Raw genomic sequence first — 23,881 nt, forward strand, 5'->3', positions numbered from 1 at the left:
ACCCCGCAGAGATCCCCCAACAAACCCTGTAGTTTCTGGTTAGGCTGTGAAGAGGGAAATCGTCCATACTTTTTATATTGTGCATATGATGTTCATATTTTCCTCTGAATTATATACACTTAAGAACCTGTAGCTGGGAATCAAGCAGATGATAGCATTCTACAGGCACATTTGCTGGACGTGGATGGACATCTTGGAGCAAGAGTCTTGAATGCTGGGCAGGTGAGTTCAGAGTTGGCACATAAGGAGTGGGGGGTCTGAGTTTTGGTGTTAGCCCTCCCAATCACTGAGTGTACCACCTTCGCCCATTCTGTGCCCATCCTCTAATTACCTTCCCTCAGAAAATAGTAATAACATTTGGTTCTCGTTGGAGTGCTCTGAATGGAAATGAAAGCTTTTAAAGCACTTGTGAATAAAGACACTGTGGGCATCCACCTTGCTGTTGGTTGGTAAATTTGCTGATTTCTTAGGTTCTTTCGTTGATCTGAGTTGGATTTCACCAAGTAAGGAGTAGCTCTCACTGAGCTGGCGGGATGTCCAGTATTGCATTTGTAGTGGCTTCTCCAAGCTGCTGAGTCTTCTGCCCAGAGCTGAGGTGCAGTGATACAGCGAGGCTTCGGAGGAATTCCAGGGTCTGCGTGTGGCTGGCTTTTCCCTATAGGCTTCTGGCCACACACTGAGCGTTAGGTTTGAGAGAAAAAAAGGGCCATCCAGCTAAATTTGAGTTTCAGATATACTGCAAATCTTTTTAATCTAAACACATCTCATGTAAATTTGGGGCATATTCATGGTAAAGAATTATTTATCTGAAATTCAGATTTAAGTGGATGTGAAGCTGGGTACCTGAGGGTTACTGTAAATATTCCAGAAGATTGCCTCTCACCTTGTTATGAAAAGAAGTTAATCTTGTCAATTTGCTGTTTTCTTGTTTACCAGTGAGGGGTGACCCAAGAGTGACAAGGATTTATGAGCTTGTTTCACAAAAGAAAAAGAATGCCTTCAAGGAAGTTACAATCACCAGATAGCCAGCCCCCAGCTGCTGTTGGCCCCAGAAGTCACATTGCCCAAGGGCTTTTCTGGAGTGAAAGAAACATGGGTTACCCCTTTGTTTCTCTGAAACTCCTCCTGCCAAACCCCTTAGCATTACACAACCCCCTGCTTTCTTCTCTTGTGAAGGCAGATTTGAGAGAACCTATCCTTCTGCTTTCTCATCTTGGCCAATTTGCGTAAACCTTTCTCCATCTTCCAGCACTGATGTCTTGGTGATTGGCGCATCAGGCACATGAACTTGAGGTTAAGAGTTTCCTTTGTTGTTGTCTTTTCTTAAATCTGGCAGCCCAGCTTGGAGGGGAGGTGCAGAGGTTGGGTTTGTGCTGGATGTTGCAGCAATATCACAGGAACAAGGAACTGCCTCCTCCTCTAGTAAAATACCTCCCCTCCTCCAAGTTTGGTGATGCAGGAAGATGCAGGCTGGAGCCAGATTCTCCTCGGGTCTACCAGAGGGTGGGGGAGGGCAGGGCTTGTGATGTGTCTGAGCAGTGGTTGCCGTGAAGAAAAGAGCCTTTCTTTGGCTGCCTTCTCCTTGTGTCTCTAGGTCTTGCTTCCCCATGGCCTCCCTTATGTCTTGTCAGCAGAGGTGTAACAACCGCCATGTTGAAAAGAATCGTTGAAAAGACCCCTCCTCTAGAGAATGTCCTCAAAGGCAATACTTTTCCATGTCATCCCGCAGCCTTGCCTCCAGCTGTGCTTCTGAATCGTCTTCCAGTGTTGGTCATCGGGAGTCCTGAGGACACCTTTCCTTGGGGCTCTGAAGGGCTTTCCCACTGCCCCACCCACATGGGCCTAGGGAGGGTGCTTTGGGCCCCTTCTGAGATCCTGGCTTCAGAGTGGGTATAGAATCCTCTGGATTCCCTGGAGCTTTGCTGAGGTCTGGCTGGCCCTTTGAAACAAAAGTTCACTACAAGTGCAGCAAGGATGGAAGGGAAATGAACACCGAGTAGTTCACAAAGTAGAGATAGGATCTGGGATCAGTGTTTCCCAAGCTTCCTGATGACAGAACCCCCCTGGGGTGCTTGGCTGAATGTGTGTATAGATGTCCCTGTGTCTCCTGTAAATTCAAATTCAGAAAGTCTGACTTGCCGCCCGCGAATCAGCTTTTAACAAGCATTCCAGGCGATTCTGGTGGGTGGCGGGGTTGAGAGCTTCTAAAGCAGGTGTGTTATGGATCATCTTCAGGGTCTTGAAGCCCCTTCCATCCCAGCTGCCTCCATGGTAACCCCAGCACCTGGGGGCCTTGCTGCCGGGGTCCCGCCCCGACTGAGTCCAGGTTCCTGAGGGATGGACGGCGTCGGCGCAATGAGGGGAAAATAAAGGGGACATGAGACTTGGGTTGGTGTTAGCAAGTCCGACTTTACTGTGCACAAGTGTCGTTTATATATTTTTCAGGATTAGTACAGAAATGGTTCTACAAATATTCTCAGAGAGATAAGAAAGTAAAAAAAACGAGCACAAGAATATTTATTACCATTCCATTCTATATAGCATAAGGTTACTGATCGTCTTCTCCGCAACTAACTAGTGTTTGTTGTCTCTAAGCTAAAAGAGATAGGTACCTAGACACCTGTTGTAATTCATGGTAAAGTTAAATCAAAGAGAGAAGGTCCAGGCCTCCGGACAGGACAGCTGTTTACATCCTGGGGGAGCCATCCCTGCCTCCCTCAATCATTTACGCCATTAGTGTAGATGGTTAATGGGAACAAAAGGCGACTCCAGGGTATCTTACCCCCAGGGCTATCTGCCTTCTCAGAGGGCAGTTAAACATCTTTACATTTTCGCGCCCTTTAGGGGGTGAAAGCATTCCTTTGTCTTTTAGATTGTGGGGCTAACAGTCCCTTAAACACACTGCCGAGAAAGTATCATTTTGTTGGTAAAGTAAAGGGCTGAAAAGCTAAGCTAAACTATATATCTTCAAGAATAAAAAACAGAAATAAGTATAGACATAACCTTGATAGAAAGCATGCATATAATTCAGAAAATATCAGGGGTGTCGGCCGGCCATTCTTCACCGAGGGGCATCCCTGCACCCCTCGGCCCTTCTACTCATCAATTGTTTATTATTTATTGCTTTTAGGAGAAAACCTCTATAACATTTTAACAGAAAGCAGAAGGTCAAGAATAATATATAGATACTTCTTGATCATCCAATTAACCAGCAAACTTAGAAGGACGATGCATATATATTTAGACAAAGAACTGGAGGGAGAAGGAAACATTAACCAGATGGAGGCCATAAACCTAATTCGACATCTTATCTGGGCAGGATTCCTTTCTGCTTGTCTCAAATGGGACTGTGTGGTCCTCCAATAATTAACTGAAAAATATCTTGAAAGTTACCTGCAGGTGGTCACATTCTCTTACTACATCTAATTTTCCCGGGAGGTAGTGCCTCCCAAGCAGCCACCCAAAGGAGCGAAAAATGGAGGTTAAGAAAGGAAAAGGAATGAGGGCAATTAGAAGCAGCACAAGTTTCAGAACTATGTGAGGAGCTGGCCGGTTATTCTTCACCAAGGGGCGACCCTGCACCCCTCGGTGTTAATCGGCTGGACCCTGTCAAACAGCCGATCAAATGATGTAGCCACGGCTCCCGGCACCTTGCTTCATATTCCCAAGGCCATTTATTCCAAACTCCAGCGAGTTTAAGAAATACCCAGTGTTTTTTGTTGTTGTTGTTTTTAAAATGCAGATTCCTAGCCCCATTCCAGAAGAATCAGATTAGTAGGTACAGGGTGGAGTCCAGGCGTCTGCATTTTTAAGGTCTAAATCCTTCTAATGCCAGTGTTCTCTGGACCACAGTTTGAACAAACTGGTCTTGACAAAGGGGAGAAACTCAGAGTGATGACACGGCCTTCCTACCTTCCTAAATCCCGTCTCCTCAGTGACCGAGTCTTCTCCCGGTGATGGATACCAGGATGACCAGGCCTTTCAGGGGATCACATTGTCTCCCAGGAGTACAGCCCTGACCTGGCAGGCTTGCGTTGCTGGGGACAGTCACACCCGAATACAACACAGTGGCCTGTCTTCCTGTGAGAGGGGCTCACACACAGGGCGGAGCACGCATTCATTCCTGCCCTTCAGTGTGCACGCCGAGCCCCCTGATTTTGGCAGTGGGGTGGATTTGTGCTGTTTAACCATGTCTAATGACCTTTGACAATATGGGAGGCATAACTAGATTAAAGATTGATTCAGAAAGCATACAGAAGCTCCTAATTCCTCTAGGGTTGGAGTTTAGAAACAATTGGAAAGGATGGCAGCCTTCCAGGGTGAGGCCCTGCTGGAGACCCTGGAAGCTATGCCACGGAGGCATTACGAGCAACAGTAGCTCCTGTGAGGTGTTGAACCAGGGACGCCATATCTCTCCCCTGCACCTGAGCCATCACCCTGGGGGCCCAAGAGGATAGCTTCTGGCTGGCTCCGTGGCCTGGGGTTCTATGCACCGGTTCCGTTGAAGAGGAACTCCTGAGGCTGCCCTGCCCACGGGCTGTCCTCCACCCGTCTAAGTGGTTCTAAGGTCAAGTGTGCCGGTGGTAGTCTTGGGAGCCTCAAAATTAGTTAAAATTGAAAAGACCCCTGGTGGGCATTACTGAGTGGCCTCTGTAAAAAAGGGTTGTTTTTAAAATCTCTGTGCATCTTTCTTGTCTATAAAATGAGGAAGATAATATCACTTACCATCTAGGGATGTTATGAGGCTTGTAAGGTGCTTAGAACAGTGTCCAGTACATAAATATGTGATGCTGCCATCATCATCATCATCATCATCATCATCATCATCACTGTTATTGTGAAGGGAGGGCAGGAGCCCCTTTCTCCTTTGGGTCAGTTCCCATCTGATCCAGTTACTAACTCACAGTATGACTTTGGACAAATGGCCTCATTCTCTAAGGACACGGATTCTTACAGTATATTCTAGGTGCTCCATGTGTTACCTAGCCGTAAGGGACCAGTGACCCACAAGTGGGTCCTTTTGCCCAGGGCCACTCGTGCCCATAGAACGAGCCCGGGTTCGGAGGAACAGAGCAGAAACGTCCTTCATTGCTGAATGGATGAGGAGGCAGAGCTCCCGCTCTAAAACACCTTCTCTCCAAGGGAGGGTGAGCAGGGTTCTTACGGGATGTGAAGGGGAAGGGGGGCATTTGGGGCATGCACAGATCTTCCCTTCTTGCACCCGGCACCTTTTACACACATTTCCTTTTGCGCCTGGCACCCCATTGCCATCTTGGACCTTTCTGGTTGGGCTGGTTGAGCAGTGTGGCCCCCTGGCATTGTTCTGCCTTGGTTCCTGTGAGCAAGCACAACTTCAAAACAAAGCACTAGATGTGGAAAATGTCTTAGGGACTTCTCTGGGTGACAAATTTGTTGAATGAGTCGATGAATTAGGAGAGTCCACTAAATACTCTTTAGGGTCCTTTCTGGTTTCAAATATAAGAATTTGTGTGACATTGAATCTGAGAAGAAAGTTGAAAGACGGATGGAGAAAGAGGTGAGAAGCCACCTGCGGAGGGAGTGGTATCAGGGGTCAGAGGTCTGGACCAGTCTGGAGAGGGGAAAGGTCATCAGGAGGAAGTGGAAGGTGCCAGTAGTTGCACTGACCCCATAGGCCTAGCCAACACTTAAGAGGAATGTAGATGGTTCTGACTTGGAAGTCATAGTTTCTAGAGCCTGTGTTTCCAGGGCAGAGTTAAAGGGATCAAGGGCAATGGTTGTGGCCAAGGAAAGGTTCAAAGGGTTACTTTTGGTTGTTGTGGAATATTTCTTTGAGAAACACTGCAGGTAGCCTCATACGCCCTGGCTTTTTCTTTCTGAGGACACCACTCACCGTGGCAACGAGGATGAGCATTTCTACTCTCCCTGACTACTGGGGCGAAAAGTTAGCAACGGCCTCAGCAGAAGGCTGACCCTAATGCTCTGTTTCTCTCTCCCTCCCTAGGTCTGAATGCTGGTGCTTTGTATGCCCTGTGCACTCTGCTGAATCACATGGTGATCTTGCATTACCCGGTAAGGGAGTTCCCTAAGCACGCTGCACCGAGAGAATGCGATTTCTGAGTGTGTCTTGGTGGGAGCTGCAGCACTGGTTAATTCTTGGTTCTCCGTAGTTCGTGGCGGCGTGGTATGGTGGTGTATGCTTATGGGATTTGGAGGGAGGTGGCCCTGGGTTTCAACCCCAGCTTTGGTGGTGCTAACCTGTGTGACAAGCTAGTTAGCCTCTCTGAGCTCTCAGTCTGTTTTCTGTGAAAGAAGTGTAATTACTTCCTGAAAGATTACTTGTAGGATTAGAAAGTAAATAATATCGTGTGTGTGTATATATATGTATTCACATCTAGTATTTATCTGTAAAGCACAGAGCACGGTGACTGGTGACAACGAGGCAAACATATAGACATATAGAATCACATAGGAAATATTTAATCTGTAAAATATTAGCAACATTTAATTTGAGCTCTTAGTTGATTAACTGAACACACTTTCTAAATGTTTCCAGCATCAGTGAGGGCTGGACACTGGGAGTGGGATTCCGAGTGTCCTGGAGTCAGAAATCCGGGGTCCAGCCCTCTTTTGAAAGGACGAGGGTCTCCCACTTTGGGAGGTGGTGGCCACTGTGGCTCAGCGTTCCAGAGTTGGAGTTTGACAGGTTTGAGTTCAAATCCTAGCTGTGTACTTAATGAATGCCTCATGACCTCGGGCTGGCAGGTTAATCCCACTGTGCCTCAGTTTCCTCATCTGTAAAATGGGGACTATTGGTTCCTAACGTTATGGTGGGGAATTATGAGAGTTAATGAGATGGTGTAAAGTCCTCAGCATGGCGTCTGCCTTATAATAAGCGCTCAAAAATGTGTACCTCTCACCTTCCTATTCCTTTGGCCCTGATAGCTCAAAACCTAAGTATGGAATGTTTGGATATACATATTTCAGTTTCCCCATCTGTGAAATGGGAATAATGAGAAATCAAAGGGTTGCTGTCAGGATTAAATTTTTTAAAAAATCTACCCAAAAGTGGTTCCAAGGACAGAATTGGGTCCCCCAGCATCCAGCATCACGCACACACTCTGGGTATGTTATGTTGGGAGGAACAACCATTCTAGGACTCTCTCCCCACTGCAGCTTCCTACAGACCACCTTCCTGGTACTTTCTGAGAACTGGCTCTAATGGAGCCCGAGTTGCCTGCCTTTGCCCCTTGGCCATGGGGACTGTGCCCTGTCCAGTGTCTTGTCCCCTCACTGAGTGCTCATCAGGGCTGTGATTTCTCAGGGGGAAGAAGTGAACGCTGGAAGAATCGGCCTGACCATCATCATTGCAGGAATCCTCGGGACTGTGATCACAGGCATCTGGCTGGATAAGACCAAAACCTACAAGTAAGTCACTTCCTCCTGGACTGTGAACTGGGGACCCATGTTCTGAAGTGACACATTCGTTAGCAATATAGCTTCAAAGGTTTGGGTGTGGCAGCTGGGGGTTTGAGTGGTCAAGCGGGCAGCTGAAATTGATCTTCTCCAAGCCTCAGTTTCCCCATTTATAAAATAAGGGAAACAATAGCCGCCCCGTGGAGATCTTCGGAAGATTGAGGTGGAGGACATGAGGCCAAGCACAGCACCTTGCCCAGTCCCAGCCCCCAAGCAGCTTGTGCAAGGTGCAGAAGAGGGAGAAATATAAATGAATGTGGGAAAATGGCAGCAGTTGGGAAGTTTGTGGAAACCCCAAAGAGCAGAGTGGGGAGGTGGCTCCACTGCCCTGTGCCCATGGCTCCCTCTTGGACCCCATGGGTCAGCCAAGGTGCTCTGTGCTTCCTCCAGTTTGCAGTGTATTATCGTGCAGTTGCTTACACCTCATTGGTAAATGTTGTGATGTGCTTTGGGCCTGAATGCCCAACACCCACTGAGATTTTAGTGTACGCCAGGCTATCCAGGATGCTTGTTAGAAATACGGATTCCTGGGCCCCACCCTCAGGATGCCAGTTCAGTAGGAGAATCTGCATTTGTAAAAAGCAATCCCAGGGTCTCAATTCAGTAGTCAGCCTTAGAGAAAAGTCTCTGGAGAACAGACGTCCGACATCCTTCTCTTCTTGTAGTGTCCTTCTAGTCCTCTGCATGCAGTGAGTGCTCAATTAATGCTGGCTGGCAGGGTAGCTGCCAGGGTTGTCCTGCACTGGGGCAGGGCAGTCCTCTGGGCTGCTTTGTCAAGGCCTCCAAAGTTCCCAGTGTCTGGAGGCGACAGACAGTAGCAGACCTGTTCTCTCCACACAAACCCGCTTCTGTGAGGCTGTGGTCAGACCAGGTCTCAATCTGGCCACCCTAGTCAAAGGCCCATTGAGGCCATCCCTGGGGATGTGGCAGCCTGGCTGAACACGATGAAGAGCCTAGCTCGGCTTAATTACTGCTGGTGGCGCTTGGCTGCCGTCTCATCTCTGCCATCTGTCAATTGCTTGCTCACGGCTAGACACGAGAGCCCTGAGGCCTGGCCATCCCCAAGCCAGGGAACAGCAGGGTCCCTTTTTCCAGGGCTTGCCCTGTGACAGGAGAAGGGAAGGATTGGAATGTCAGCTGGGCTGGGACGTGGGCAGCCAGGTGATTCAGACGAACTGGAGAATACAATGGAAGGGCTAAGGAGGACATCTCAGAACCTAAGCGTCACCAGTTCCTGGTGTCCCCTGATGTCCCACTCCTGCAGGCAGTACTACTACGCAGGCAGAGAAAGGAGGCGAGAGCTCTGTGATCTGGTCATTTCGGTGACAGTTCCCCCTCAGTAAGGCTCCCAGATTTGTTCTGTTTGGTTTGGAGGCCAGAAATTGGGTGTCAGGTCCCTTGATCTCAGGCTGGCAATACCCATAGTTTTTCTAGATGGGTGGTGCTTCAAGTTGAATCTATGACTAAACAAACATGCAAAGATGAGCTTGTGGGCTCAGCGAGAGAGCCTGGTGTCCATGAAGGTGCATTCTGCAGGGTGGGGGATGGGGAAGCTCCTCTACCCTCAGCAGCTCTGAGCACGGGGTGGGAGGGGCCTCCTTCAGAGGCTCTGGCCTTAAGCTCTTCCAAAGATGCCACCACACAGTACATTAGTATTCCTGGGTGCTGTGGCGGAAAGAGTGCAGGGTTCCAATCCCAGCTCTGCATTTACTCAACAGGTGTCTTTGGACAAACAACTTAGCTGGCTGAGCCTCAGTTTCCTCATTTGTAAAATTAGGGATAGTCATACATTTCTTGCCCGGCTTTTGTGAGGGTTGAGTGAAATAATAAATGCCTGTGAAGTGCTTCGCAGAATTCCTAGCGCCCGACAAATGTGGTGTTAGTAGGATATAGCCTTAGTCCGCATTGGGGGCACCCCCGCCCTATTTCTGGCTTCAGGGGAGACCAGTGAAGGCAGTCAGCTTTCCGTGTTGGAGTCCTGATGTGCGAGGCGGGAGGGCGGACGGCTGTGCAGAGCCGGGCCCTGCAGTGAGTGGGGCAGGGAGAGGAACGCAGGTCACGCGGCAGAGTCAGGGCCCAGCAGAGTCCTGAGCGCACAGCACGGGAGGAGACGCATGTGGAGGGCACAATCAGGGTGAGGCTGAAACCGAAACCAGCACATTGCTGTTGGTCCTTCCCAGGGGACAGACACAGGGAGATGTCACAGGGAGTGGGCAGAGCCTTCTCGCTTTGGCTTTGGAGTCAAGCACTAGTTCAGGGCTGGAGAATGTTCTCTCTCAGTCCCGCTGTCTGGAGTGGAGTGGTTCAGACTCAGCAGGAAAAGCTGTGCTGCACCTGTGCACGTGGCAACAGGAAGAACTTAGAGAAGACAGAGAGAACCTAAAAGTCACACTGCCCAGCATTGTCATGGGGTCGTGGGGACAGCAGGCGAGCAGAATCAGATGGCTTCTGGGGTAGTTCTGTGCTCCACTGCCACCTGAGCAGAGCTCGTGTTGGTCCTGTTTGGTTTTTTTGGTGCAGGATGAGGCAAGGAAGGGCTGTACCCTTACTGCTTGTGGGTAGAAGGACGAGTCAAGGTGCCGCTCGATGTTGTTGAGAGGGTTCCGCAGGAGGACACACATGCAGCAGACAGCTTCATGCTTCCTGGTCTCACCCTTTGTAGCACTGACCACAGTGTTCTTCGGTAATTATTTGTGTGATCATTGGTTCAGTGTCCATCAATCTCTTTGACAGAAAGTTCTATGAGAGCAGATGTCCCAGCACACAGCAAAGGGCTTGACACACAGCAGGTGCCCAACAGATACTTATAGAATGAATGAATGAATGATCCTGTTAAAGTCAGAAGTGTATGACTCAACCTCTTTGCCTCTGCTTGTAGGGAGACAATCCTGGTGGTCTACTTCATGACTCTGGTGGGCATGGTGGTGTACACGTTCACCTTGAACCTGGGACACCTGTGGGTAGTGTTCATCACCGCTGGCACAATGGGGTAAGTTTCACCTCTAAGCTGTTTACCTGGAAAGCACCATCCCATGGCTCCTAGAGCTGGTGACATCCTAGGAAGCAATATTGATCCCTTTGCTGCCTTCTCACTCACCTCTGGGGCTGTGGAAATGGTGCCCAGATGTCTTGTTTACTTGCAGCACTTCAAAAGGCCGCCTTGGGCTCCCAGGCCCAACCCTGCTGTGGCAGGGAGTGTGTCCTTCACAGACCTCTGGGAGGCTAGGACATGTTCTGAGGCTTTTTCTGCTCTCCTTGGGACAACATGGGGTAACAGAAAGTGCACAGAGCTGAGAGTCAGAAAGTCTGGGTCCTGGTCTCAGATCTGCTGCTGACTATCAGAGCACAGGCCCATCACTTAACCACTCAGGGCCTCCGTTTCCTCATCTGTAAATGATGAGTGGCCTGCCTAAAGAGGTACCTGTTCAGCTTTACCTCCAAATCATTCTCCTGTAGGCAGTTCATGAGTATGTGTGTGTGTGTGTGAAAGGAGAGATTCACAGAGAGAGAGAGACAGACAGACACTGAGTCCTTCTCAGCCGGCAGCTCTGTGGAGGGTAATAAGGAGGACTCCGAGCTCCTCCTTCCAGGTCGCTGAGGGCCATGGAGAAGCTGTTCAATATCCAGGAACTTCCCATTCCCAGCATAGGGCCTGTGTACCCAGGACACAGAATTTCTTAGCTGAGGACTGAACACTCCAGGCATCCCCAGCCCTTCTGTAAATGATGACTCTGCCTGTAATTGATGGCTGGACAGAGAAGAAGCAGGGGACCCTCAAAGGCCCCCTCGCCACAAACCCTCCATATGAACTTCCTCCTGGACTGCAGGGGTCTCTCTTACTTGGTATGGCCACCTAGGGGATGGCCTGATCTGTTCAAGGCATGTCTTGATGGGAAGAAACAAACAGGAAAAGGAGTTCTAAGGGAGGAGGCTGCCCATCCTGCTTTGCCTGGACATTCTCCATCACCTTGTTTCTGGTTGGCCTTCAGCTTCTTTATGGCTGGCTATATCCCACTGGGATTTGAGTTTGCTGTGGAGCTGACATACCCAGAACCAGAATCCGTGTCGGCCGGCCTCCTCAACGTTTCCCCACAGGTAAGGATCTTATTTGGTGGTAGCCCCAAAGCAGTGGCTCTTGGTTCCTTGCCTGGCTTGGCTGGTGTAGGCATTGCATTGTGGGAGCTCAGTTCATCCATGCGCTAGTTGGCTGGGCCCTTATTTCCACTCTTCTTTATGCCTTTCCAGGTATTCGGGATCATCTTTACAATCTCCCAGGACCAGATTATTGACAACTATGGGGCCATGCCCGCAAACATCTTTCTGTGTGTGTTCCTCACCCTTGGAGTAGTCCTCACTGGTGAGTCGGGGCCTCAGGACAAGATGGCACTCAGGCTGCCCATGGGCTTATGCTGTTGGAAATTTGGTACCCCAGTATCTTGATTGATCATTACAGATTGGGGATACACATGCAGGGGGGTGGGGGGCCTTCTTAGGGAATCTGGTTGGGAGGCGGTAGCATGTATTGATGGAATGAGTATGGACTTTGGTGCCAAAAGACCCTCATTTGAATTCTGGACTGTGACTCTGATCTCCATAGCTGTTTGACCTTTGTCAAGCAAACCAAATTCTGGGAGCCTCACTTTCTTCGTTTGTAAAATGGAGATTGTTGTGAGGATTAGAGCTATGTGTGCCAAGTCTTTGGCAAATATGTGATTTATAAACAAATGTCAGTGTCGTCATTGGCTTCTGCATGTCAGGGACAGCAGTGACCCCCAGGCTTTATCAAGTTGGCTGATGCGACCCCCAGCTCCCTGGGATATCTTAAGTAGGTCTGGGATACCTGTGATCATAGGGAAGATGAGGGCTCCCTCTTGGATGAAGTTGACCATTGGTTGGCTTGATAACTGTGTTTCTCTGTTGCTCTTCCTTCTCGACCCCTCGACCTCAGCATTCATTGAGGCAGATTTCCAGAGGCTGAAAGTAAATGGGGAAACTCCTGAGAACGTGAGTATGTGGGAGCCTGCTGGGCAGAGTTCTGAGTTCTTGGCTTTGCTGAGCATGTGGCTGCATCAGTGGGGGCCGGTGGAGCTCCCAGAATGGACTGGTTTTATGGTGGCTGTGAGACCATCTCAACTCTCACAAACATGGCGCCCAAAGTTTGCTCAGTGGGTGTTTCAGCGCTGCTTTTCTGCTGCTCTTTCCCAGGCTCTTTTCCCACTTCCTGCCCTTCTCCTGGCCTGCCTGCTCTGGTCCCCAGAGGCTATCACTATTGTCACAGTCTGCTGAGTAGCATCCACCCCTCATCCTGAGATAAGCCCTGAGGCCCTGGCTCCACTGCTTTCAGCCTGGGGCCCGTGGCTGGAGAGGAGAGGTGGCAGCCAGGCTTGACCATTCTGTCAGGGTGGTGGTGGCCCCAAGGCAGTGGCTCTGGTGGCAGATGACAGCTGCTTAGGCAGTGGGATGGGGATGGAGGGACTGGAGCCAATGGATTGCCAGTAGGGCTTTAAAAGGACACAGTTCAGGAAGCAGGAGCTGATGGCAGTGGAAGGGGAGAGGACCAGGAGTATGATCTAGAACAGAGGAGTGTTTCCCATCTGCTCAAATTTGCTGGGAACTATTTTAACCAAAATGTTAGGTATCAAATCTGAGCCAGGATGAAAGGAATATCAAATCTGAGAAGGAATAAAAGTGGTATATTTCTTACAAAACAAACAAAACACTGAAACCTGTTACAGAGATAATACGCGTTCTTGGTAGAAAAACTAAAAGATACAGAAAAGTGTACAAAATTTAAAAATCACCCTGTAATAGCATCATCTAGAGATGAGATGCTGCTTTTTTGCATTTACTGTACATGTCTATATCCACATTATATACATATAGTTGGATATATGGGTGTGTATCTGTTTTTTAAACAAAAATAGAATCTTCCTATATCTTCTTTTTCACGTGTTGTGAACACTTTATCGGATCATTAGTCTTCACAACATACTTCTAATGACTGCGCATGGATAAATCATGATTTGTCTAACAGTTTTCTTGTCTGTGGACATTAGGTTGTTTCCAATTGCTGTTATAAATAATATTGTGATTAATGTCCTGGAAGCTGAATCCTTGTGCATGTTCTTAAGCACAGTATTTCCTTGAGAAATGGATCAGTGGTCAAGCACATTTTTAGGACTTTGAAATGTATTGCTAATCTGTCCTCTAGAAAGCTACCATCGGCACTACCCATTCACATTGCTGTAGCGGTGAATGAGTGCCAACACTGAGGATTTATCATTTTGAAAAGTCTTTGCCAATTTTCTTAGGGAAAAAATGGATCTGAAAGAGGTACGTTTAGGATTTTAAGGATATGTGTTGGCAGTCAGATGATGACCTTAGTTCTCTACTATCTGTCTTCTGATCTCATGCTCCAGAGCTGGCAGGTAGCGGCAGATAGCCTGTAGGAGGAAGAGCCTAGGGCAGGAAATTCAGTGGGGAGACAGGGAAAGCCTTGGAGCAGAAATGCTATTCTCTAGATGGGGAGGGGCCCGGCATTAGCACTGTGGAGACGGCTCTCCCTGTGCCGTGGACAAGGAAACCTAATGATGTGGGACACTTTGGTGGCTATATGGTGAGCCTGGGAAAAAGTGCCTGTACTAAACCAGGATAGATTTCTCGTGAAAAGGTTTCAATGTGGAATGTGACATATTGTGTCAAGTGATGTGGGATTCTGCTATGTTTACTTTGTAATCTGTGTTTACATTGGCAGATACAGTCAGACAAGAATGTAAAGGTCACCTACAATCCTTGCACCCAGAGATAACCTAGTAATGTTTCTATGCGTATGCTCATGCACATTTGGTTTTCTGCCCTGCTTGTTTACTTAATATAGCTTACAACCTTTGCACACCATGACATTTTACAGCCTCATATCCACATATATGTATCTCCATTTCGTCTTGTTTAATGTTCAGGTTGTTCCAATATTTCACTATTCTTGCAGCCAGATCCTTGTGCACGTGGACCGCGTGTGTTAAGCAAGGTTGGAGGTGTTGGCTCAGTCACCTTCTGTGTGGAGTACTGGAAAGAGCACTGAGTAGGAGGAGGAGACTTCAGTCTGGTGCTGGTGTCTCTGGATAACTCACTACGCGTCTCTGTGCCTCACTTGCATCTGGGCCAGCTTAGTGTTAGGGGGAGGTCAGAGTCATGCTGAGCTGACACCCAGGGAAGCCAGGGCTGTCACACGGTATCCCTCCTCTGGAGCCCATCATTACACACCCCGTGGTGGTGAGTGTAAGTGACACCTGCACCCCAGCACACGAACTCATTATCAGAGCCAGGGGAAGACACAGCCCACAGCAGATCTGGACAGAGCTGCTCTTTCTAATCAGTGAGGTGTATAGTTTTGGTAAAAAGAGACAGAACTTCTGGGAGGTGTGTAACAACTGACCTCGACTATGAAAATCTTGGTTTGGTTTCTATTTTGCCTCCAGTCGGTAGTTCTCAGCCACAGTGGCAGGGGCTGTGCTTCTGTCCCCATTAACCTGGGCTTCTGGTTGTGATTTCAAGCTGCTGGCTCTGGCGGAGGCAGGCGTGTGTGTGTGCGCGTGTGTGCCAGAGAAAGCCTGCCTGATCCACTTAAGTAGGCTGCTAGTTGCCTAACGAAGGCTTCTCATGGCCGAGGCGGACCTGGTGGCAGGTTACCAAGACTGAGAAGGTGAAGGATGGATTACCCAGCTGTTGCCACTGCCGTGGACTGGCCAGGCGACACTCCCTGGGGCAGAAGCACCATGTGTCGCATCGGCCCTGCACTGCAGTGTGGCCCTGCACACTCTCCCCAGCCGAGTGCCGTTGACCGTGCAGTCCTGTGTCTGGGCCCGAGGCCTTCGAGCAAACTAGACGAACCCTTGAGCTAAGAAGCAAAGTGCTCCTTAAACCAGCAGACAAGTGCCCAAGGTGGCGGTGTGCACCCAGGGGCCCCACAGGATGATTTCCAGACCAAATTTAATTCCAAGCCCACCTAACAAGTGTGACCCAGAAGACTCTCCTAGTCCTGTGCCCCCCTCCCTGAGAAAGCCAGAGCCAACTACCAGCTCCTTTTCTCTGTGCACAAATTATAGACACCTGTTTCCATCCACTGAGTTTATATATGCAGCCGGCATCCTTTCTAAAGTCTCTGTCGCATCCATTCCATGCACATTGTAACAATGCTCCTCATCCTTGGGGCTGCCTCCAGATGGGCTAGCCAGGAATTCTGAGGGAGTCACGGGCCGGGTTCTTTGGGCAGCCAGTTGAGGCTCAGTCCTGGTGAGTTGCAGGCTGTCAGCATGGGGAGGGAGAGAGCGTGCACAGTGACGCTCAAAGTGGGATGGTGGGCAGAGGTGGCATCACAGAAAGCTGGCCTTTTTTGTTTTTCCTTTGATGGCATTGTGATGGGGTGTGCGTGTGCATGTGTGTGTGAAGCACACTTGTGGCAGGGGCTGGAGGCTGTTTTCTCGTTCCCTTTGCTCACTGTTGGGGATGTGGAGTGGCCTCTGACTCTTGTGTTTCCCACTGATACAGCGTCACTGACAGGCGTTGCTCCAGGCGGGGTGGAGTCCTGTGTCTCTTTACCCAAAGGGCTGCCTGCTTGTTTTGCCTTGTAGAAGCTCCAAGAGGAGGAAGAGGAGGAGGAGAGCCATACCAGCAAAGCCCCCTCGGCCCTCTCTGAGGAGCATTTCTGAGAGAGGAAGGTGGCGGCGACTCAGGAAACACGAATACCACCCCCACCTTCTGTCAGCTCAGCTCAGTGCCAGCACAGACGTCTTCACTGGAGCAGCTTTTGGAGGGAAGCGGCTGGAATGCTTGTGGCCTGGATGGCAGGGCCTGTGCCTCCTGGAGCCCACACAAGAGCTCCTGTGGTCTAGTCGGGGAAAATGGCACCCTTCACCAAGTCCAGGTTCGACCCCGCCCCTCCCTCTTTGGGTCAGGGGAGCTGGTGTCGGGAGAGGCTGGTGCAGGACCTGGGGGCCGGCCCTGGCCTGGGGTTTGCCTTCCCTCTTCCTCTCCTCCCTTATGGAGAAGGCCTGTAAAACAATCACAGGAGGAGAGCTCGTTCAGGATGTTAACTTGTTCTTGTGTCTTAAGACCCCTCGAAGCCCAGTTCTCGGGAGCGGCCGCTCTCTGGATGAGGGTCATCCGTGGGGCCTCACTGACTGCTGAGTTCTCTGGGAGAGACAGCGCCATCAGAACCACCTTCATCGGAGCAAACCCATCGGCACTCTGGGCCTCGATTCTCATGGCCTGACCTTGGGGTCTGTCTCCAAACCCTCTTTCCTGAGAGCTATCAAACCAACATCAGTAAACTTGAGAAAAGCTTTGTTGTGACCACGAAGGAGAAAGCCGTTTGGCCAAGTTTACCGCCCAGGTGTGCCAGGCTGCTGGGCACCTTCTGAGCATCTGTCAAGGCCCGGATTTGGGAACTCTGGTACTTGATTTGGGAACGGGAAGGTTCTTTCTAAAGATAAGTCCTTGCCCAGGGACTTCCGTGTGTGTCAGTCACCTCTGGCGCCTTCATCTGGACACTGCCTTGAGAAACTGGGTCATTGGCCTAAGTGCTTGTTTTCTCCAGAGGGAGGGAAATCCAAGCCAACTTTTTGTAAGCTTGCTGAAAAGTAATCTTGATTCATTCCAGCCTGAAAACGCAAAGCTGCTTCTGAGATGAGAGGAAAGGGCAGAAGGAAGGAGGCCCTTGATGTGGGAATTGTCTGCCTGAATTAAGTGTATCTCACCTCTGGTGGGGACAGTATCTGGACCCACCCCCTTCGAGCAACACTCTTTATCAGATGTTCTCAATTTAAAGGGATTCCCTTGGAACCATCTCAAGCTGATCCCTTCTGCCTAGCCTCCTGTCTGGCTCTACTCATGGGCTTGGGTCGCTTTTCCTGAAAATAAGACATTTTGCATTTCTCCTGTGCATTGAGCAGCTGTGATCTTGACCACCACGCTGATCTGCTGTGGCCACGGCTCTGGCCGCAGCATGTCGGGGCAGCCTGCGCTGGCTGCAGTGCTGGGCTGCTTAGGCCGCTGCCCGAGGGGAGCCTGGCGTGTGTGTACAGACTCTGTGTCATAATCACACATAATAAGTTCACTTATGATGGGGGGAGTGAGTTAGGGGTGGAAGGGAGAAGGTGGACCTTACTTTGCGATAAGGAGAAAGGTCTTTCCTCTTCAGCCCCTTAAAATGTGGTAACCAAATGTTTACTGAATTCATTGCTTTATTTTATAAAAAGTTTGTATTTTCTATTCCTAATACCAGATGTTTTAGGGCAATAAAAGATTCTTCACGTGGCCTGCCTTGTCGTTTGGGGGGGCAGAGATGGCGTTTGGCAGTCCCCAGAGGACTCTCGCACATTTCTGAGGACGAGGGTATGGGAAAGGGCTGCAGGGGTGAGGGCTCAGGGCTGGAGGAGCAGCTCCTTGGCCTTCCACAGAAGTGGCCCTGTTTACATCCATGTTACCATCCTGGAAACCTGGGTTATCTTTTACACACAAGGCTGTAAAGGTTACTGTCGACCTCTGGGGGGGCTGCGCCTCAGCGCCCATCACATGACCCTGACTGCGTTGTGTACTGTGCACACAGGAAGACAGTTCATGGAGCGTGGCTGCTCAGAGGGCCCACTGTCGTTTGTGCCTCTGCTTCAGAGGGTGGCCGAGGTGTTTGTTCTACAGTCACCCCAGCCTGGCACCAGTCTGCTCTGGCCGGAGTCCGCAGTCTCAGCGCCTGCAGCTCCGTCACCGTTTTTCTCCTGAGCTGTCCTACTTACTGCCACTCTCCCTCCCAGTCGCGTTCACCTTATGGCTGTTACTTGGATATGCTGCTGCCGTCGGTTTTCTGTACATTTCTTCCCTAGAGAGGTGCACTGTGCCTGGGGCGTTCTGGCACCAGCTCTGTTAGCAGTTCTTAGCTGGAGAGAGACAACAGTACGATTCTCCTTAAAATCATCTGGGAAGGGAGCCAAGCCTGGGCTGTAAAAGAAATCTAAGAGCCATAGTGTCTGCTAGATACTCTAGGTCCTTGTCTTTATGTATCTGGAATCACACTTCTATGATGCATGCCTGGAGGATCCAAACCATCGTAGGCTTTCATTCACTCTTTCTTAGGTGGGCTCCATGGGGTCTCCACTCAGAGGTTAACTCTGTAAGATCATTGTTTTTCTTACTGCCTCTTTTTCTTACTTACTCTGTACCATACCTGGTGAGTAAGGGAAAGATAGTCCTTATCACTGAGCTACTTTTCTAGATGTGATATTGTGGGGATGTGAGCCTGGAACTGCTACACTGCTTTTGGCACCATAAAGGAAGCCAGCCTGAGGACGAAGCCAACACAGGAGGGCAGAGCTGAAAGAAATGCAGAGAAATGGAGCTGAGTCCTGATCAAACCATCCCTGAAGCCTATATCCTCTTTTCAGTTTTGTGAGCCAATGTTATCCTTATTGTTTAAGCTGGTTTAAGGTAGATTTTATTCCTTTCACCTAAAGAGCCATAACTGATGGAGAGTTCCCAATACTTTCAAGTTCCAACTTCAAGCTTCCTATGACCCCTTACAAGTCTCCTGCCTCTCTTTCTGATCTATCTCCTACCTTCTACTTCCTGACTTCGCCATACTGTAGTTACACTGATCTTACTCCTTGAACAGACCGCTCTCACCTTTCAGATGCTGCTCCCTCTGCCCTAAATGCCTATCTCATATCTGAAGACATCTGATGTCTGGGCATTCAAATCTCAACTCAAACCCCATCTCCTCAGGGAGGCCTTTCCTGATGATCTAAGTTATACCCCCTCCCCTTCTTGATCACAATTCCTTGTTTTCTAGAGTTCTTATCACTGTCGGAAGTTGTGCTCGTTGCTCACGTTTCCTTGACCACAATGTAAGGGCCACGGGGTCAGGGACATTGCCTGGGTTGTCCATTTCTCTTTCCCATGTGTCTGGCATGGAGCAAGTGTTCGATAGCACCTTGCTGAGACAGTGAATGGGCTCTCATGTCTACACGCTGTGTGGGAGCATCCAGCCCGTGGGAGCTCCCAGGGTTGTGTCTGGGGCATCTGCCGCTCCAGTGGGCTGTCCTTGAGGGGCAGTGCTCTCCTTTCAGGGTGACGCAGCTATGTCTACTCTGCTGCTCATTCTGTTTTCTGCCTCTGCTTTGTCAAGCATCCATTACTTCCTTAGGAAGAAAACAAGAACCGGTGCTGACTGTTCACTTGTGAATCTGCCCATGTAGGCAGTAACTCCTGGATGTAGCAGTTTCCGCTTCTGCCCTGGAAGCCCCTGTGGTGTTGACAACACCGAGTCTGGATGAGGACAGGTTTGGAGCAATGCTGCAGAGTATCTGTCAGCAGAGGAGGCCTAGGGGGTCAGTAGACTTCTCAAGGCCGAGGTAGGAGAGAACTCAGAAATACTGGGAGCTATCTAGATGCCCATATCTGGTCTTTAAGAGACCTCAGTCCCTGGGTCTTCTCCTGAATTCAGCTCTGTGTTATTTGAGCAGAGCCCAAACCAGGCTGGTTTCCTGTGCACGTGGTAGTGGAACAAAGCACTGCTTCTCTGGCGTTTTCTGAGGGCACACGGCTCTTGGTGGCTTCGTTCTGACACTGCTGTATCAGATATGTCATCCTGAAAGTACGGATCATCTTCCACTGTAACAGTTGTCCTCGATCCTGGGCAATTCTTAGAATCAACTGAAGAAGTTCCTTAAATTACCAAGACCTGGGTACCAGCCCAGTTAACTCATACTCTGGAGGTGGGCCCTGGGCATAAGTATTTTCTGAAATCTCCCTCCCTGGGTGATTGTAACATACAGCTGCTGATCTCAGTCATCCAGAGGTTGGCAATGCCAACACAGTGAAAGCAAAGGTACTTCTTGTGCTGGTCTGTCAAGCAAGGGAAATTCCAGGGGACAAGACCGAAAACTGAAAGGTCTCTTAATGTTTTCTTGGGCTTTAAGGGCTTTCCAGCCTTTGGAAAACTAAACAGTGACACCAATTTCCCAACCCTGAACCCTTAGATGGTAGTAAGGTGAGAAAAAATTCCATATGCCAAACAAATATCTAGTGGTTAACGCTGGAGGGGTACATTCTTTATAAACCAATTTGATGGCTTTTCTGATGAAAAGACAGGAAATTTCTCTACTTAGTGAGATATAAAAGTGGAATATTTTGCTAACTCTCACCAGATCACCAGATGAGGCATCAGGTGAAATTTCTTTTTTTTTTTTACTGGCTCCTTAAAATATTTTTAATATTAATATACATTTTCTCCTCAGAAATACGCAAAACTTTTAAATATTCTATCAGTAGTACACAACAAAACTTTATGACATAAATATAAAATATTTTTACAAACAGCATGACCTACACATTCAAAAGACTTTCAATAATTTTTTCACTTATATTTGTTGGAGGTACAGACCCAAATGGAATGAGGGTTGCTTTAATTAAGACAGTTATTTTTGTAATTTCAGTCTTTCACAGCTTAGCATATACATAATCTTACTGTTGATTAAATAGAGAATTCTAATATTTTCCATCTCTTAATGGTCTTGTAATGGAACAGAAAAATACACTGTATGTCCCATTTCTTGGAGGAATCAGTTGTTAAGAAGAACCATTAGGGATGTTTCTTGCTCGAGTGGTTTCTGAATGCTTCCAATATGCTCATGCCAAGTGCCAAATGACTGCCTACCAGTGCATTTACCTGGGCTGTGCTACTTCTTGAGCATGAGCTGATGATGCGCAGCCTTTCCATTAATGGATGAGGTAGCTCAATCAGTGTAATCACTGAAGCTTGGAGTGAAAAGGAAGGAAACAGAAAAGTTCTTCCTGTCAACCAAAGTGCACATCCTTCTAACTCATCCATCACACAGCTTTGGAGAGAGAAGAGGAAAGAAAAAATGAAGAATGGAAGGTTGATCCTGAGAGAGCATATGTGGGGGCATGGATGAAAATGTCTCACATAAGCGGTGGTTCTGTAATAAAGGTTTCCCCAATCAGTAGGCTGCCATATTTCCATTTATCTTTCTATTTTCCAACTTTCTGAATTGCAAGATCCATTTCAACAGATACCACATGCATATGTACAGTATACAGTATGGCGCTGGGCCACAGTGTAAAATATTCATGAAGTACACATGAATGTGAAGGCACTTTTTTGGTTTACAAAAGTGAATGCCTCAAAGTTAGGTATTTCCCAAAATGAAGAAACATCCACATAAAAGTTTATAGGATCCCTGAAAAACCAAGTAGGCATGAATTGTTAGTGATCTTGGCCAGCATCTGAGAACCTTGGTGTAACTGAAGAACAGAGACAGAAGAGGTAAATAATTTTTAAAATTACAGACTTCTGTCTACCAGTGACAGGACTCTCCAACTGTTCTCGTAAAAGCCCATCAGCTGTAGGTTCGTTCAGCTCCTCAGCCACAGAAGACTGAAGGGCAGGCAGCAGCATCTTAGCCAAGTGCTGCGTAGACACAGTGATGACTCCACACCAGGCCAGTTTGGGAGAGGCTGGGAATCACAGAGGCTGGCACTTCTTTTGCAAAGTTATTTCTTACAAATATTATAGCCAAGATAGAATCTTATTCAAACTACTTAAAAATGTGAGATTTGATATATTTTCTTAAAATCAAGAATTTTAAATTCCCAAATACAAATATTGTTGCTCTAAATAATGTGACCTTTTCTGACTCTTCAAAATTAAAAGGTTTGCAACCTACAAACACTAAATTTTCTTGTGTAGGAGAGACAAAAAAGGCTTAGATATTATAAAGCCAAAAAGTTAAGGGAATAATCAATTTTTTATGCCATCATTCCCAGAAATTCTAAACGAGCCCAATCTCTAGATCCCTGTTGGTGAGGACAGGTCATTAACAGTCAGGGATTCAGGACAGACACAACTGTACCTTTCCTCTTTATTCCCAAAGTGAAAGAGCCCGGCTTTAAAAAATTATTATTTCTATGTTACAGAATTGTAATAATTCAGTGGTTACCTAAACAAGATACCTAAATTTGATATTTTAAATCATTTTCCTTAAAATGAAAGAATGCAATTAGTATTCTTGTTGCCGAACGTGGAGATTAAAATGCATACCTACCTCCTTCCACTAATTACAACTTAAATCTCTGTTGCACTTCATCTGCAATCATTCCAAAAATTGCCAGGGAAGAAGTGGCAGCAGGGGAAAGTGCGTTTCTCACATGAAGAATGCGATTTCCCATGTCTCCAACGCCTCCATCAAAACAAAGTCTTCCACCAGATTTCCAACCCTGTCCAGGGCTTGGGCTCTCACTCCAGCTGGACCTCTATGGATGTCACTGACAGTAATTTCAGGGATAAACTTTTGAAGGTGGTTCACTGTTGCACTGAGAAAAAGGGCTTTGTACATCTCATTAACTCCGTAAGAGAAATTCTGTAACACCAGTTTAATCAAGCCACTCTTGATAATGACATCCATAACATCTCTGGCACTGAAGTCAAAGGGTCTGTAGCCCTCTCGTTTAAGGGCCAGCACTGCGTTCGGCCCTAGCCAAATGCTGCTGTCCATCCTTGGTGTGAAGTGAACACCTGGGAAAGGAAACCGGCTATCTGGGACTGGGTAAATGTTTCCTTTCACAAGATAGCGTTTTTCCAGCTTCAGGACAAGGTAATCTCCCCAGAAGGGTACAATTCGGGGATCGGGATTACAGCGACTCAACTCTGAAATGCGGTCTGAGTAAAGTCCTGCACACGTCACAACATACTGACATCGAACCTCCTCTCCCTTTGTAGTCCTTATAACAATTGGATATGTCACCCCATCTTTACTTCTTGAAGGACTTTCTTCAGCCATTTCAATATGTTTTACTTCAAAATTGGTCAAGACAGAGCCACCTGCTTCTTGGAAATCCTGGGCAAACGACAAGGCCACCTGCCGATAGTCCACAATGCCAGTATATGGGCAGTCAATAGCCATTAGACCCCTGCAATACGGCTCCTTCTTTTTTATATCCTCTGGCTGGATCAGCCTCAGGCCCTGGACACCATTCTGCAGGCCTCTCTCCTATAGGGCCTGAAGTCTGGGAATTTCTTCTTGTTCAACAGCTACTATAAGCTTGCCACATTGCTTGTAGGAAATCCCCTTTTGGTTGCAGTACTCATAGCTGAGGGCTGCACCTTGCACACATAATTTAGCTTTCAGAGATTCAGGTTTATAATAAATTCCACTATGTATGACACCACTGTTATGTCCAGTCTGGTGAACAGCTAAATCTTTCTCCTTTTCCAGAACACCAATGGAAAGTGCTGGATGCCACAGGATGAGGGCTCTGGCAGAGGCAAGCCCCACGATTCCACCACCAACAATGACTACATCGAATGAGCTGGTGCTGGCCCTGCGGCCACCGTGGCCTAGCGGCCAGGGAGCCCCGG

At 48.3% G+C, this 23,881-nt stretch overlaps 1 protein-coding gene and 1 pseudogene across 2 annotated transcripts in view; one reads left to right on the top strand and one right to left on the bottom strand.

Annotated features, from left to right (window-relative positions):
- LOC106828042 (choline/ethanolamine transporter FLVCR2-like) overlaps positions 1-17,770 on the top strand; it is a 45,545-nt gene extending 27,775 nt beyond the window's left edge. The window contains exons 4-11 of one of the 2 annotated variants that reach the window (XR_006530236.2): positions 5,984-6,051; positions 7,304-7,407; positions 10,334-10,444; positions 11,445-11,550; positions 11,701-11,812; positions 12,404-12,459; positions 16,086-16,378; positions 16,567-17,769. Coding sequence is in view for 1 of the 2 variants with exons in the window: in XM_044774033.2 (XP_044629968.1) it covers positions 5,984-6,051; positions 7,304-7,407; positions 10,334-10,444; positions 11,445-11,550; positions 11,701-11,812; positions 12,404-12,459; positions 16,086-16,163 (635 nt within the window). In the remaining variant the exon portion in view is untranslated. Of the gene's footprint in view, positions 1-5,983; positions 6,052-7,303; positions 7,408-10,333; positions 10,445-11,444; positions 11,551-11,700; positions 11,813-12,403; positions 12,460-16,085 lie in introns of both variants that reach the window. The other variant, XM_044774033.2, reaches the window with a different exon arrangement.
- Positions 17,771-22,443: 4,673 nt separating this feature from the next.
- On the bottom strand, positions 22,444-23,568 carry LOC106828039 (L-2-hydroxyglutarate dehydrogenase, mitochondrial-like; annotated as a pseudogene).
- Positions 23,569-23,881: the final 313 nt, after the last annotated feature.

The sequence above is a fragment of the Equus asinus genome, chromosome 7 (genome assembly GCF_041296235.1).
Source record: "Equus asinus isolate D_3611 breed Donkey chromosome 7, EquAss-T2T_v2, whole genome shotgun sequence".
NCBI classification, from domain to species: domain Eukaryota; kingdom Metazoa; phylum Chordata; class Mammalia; order Perissodactyla; family Equidae; genus Equus; species Equus asinus.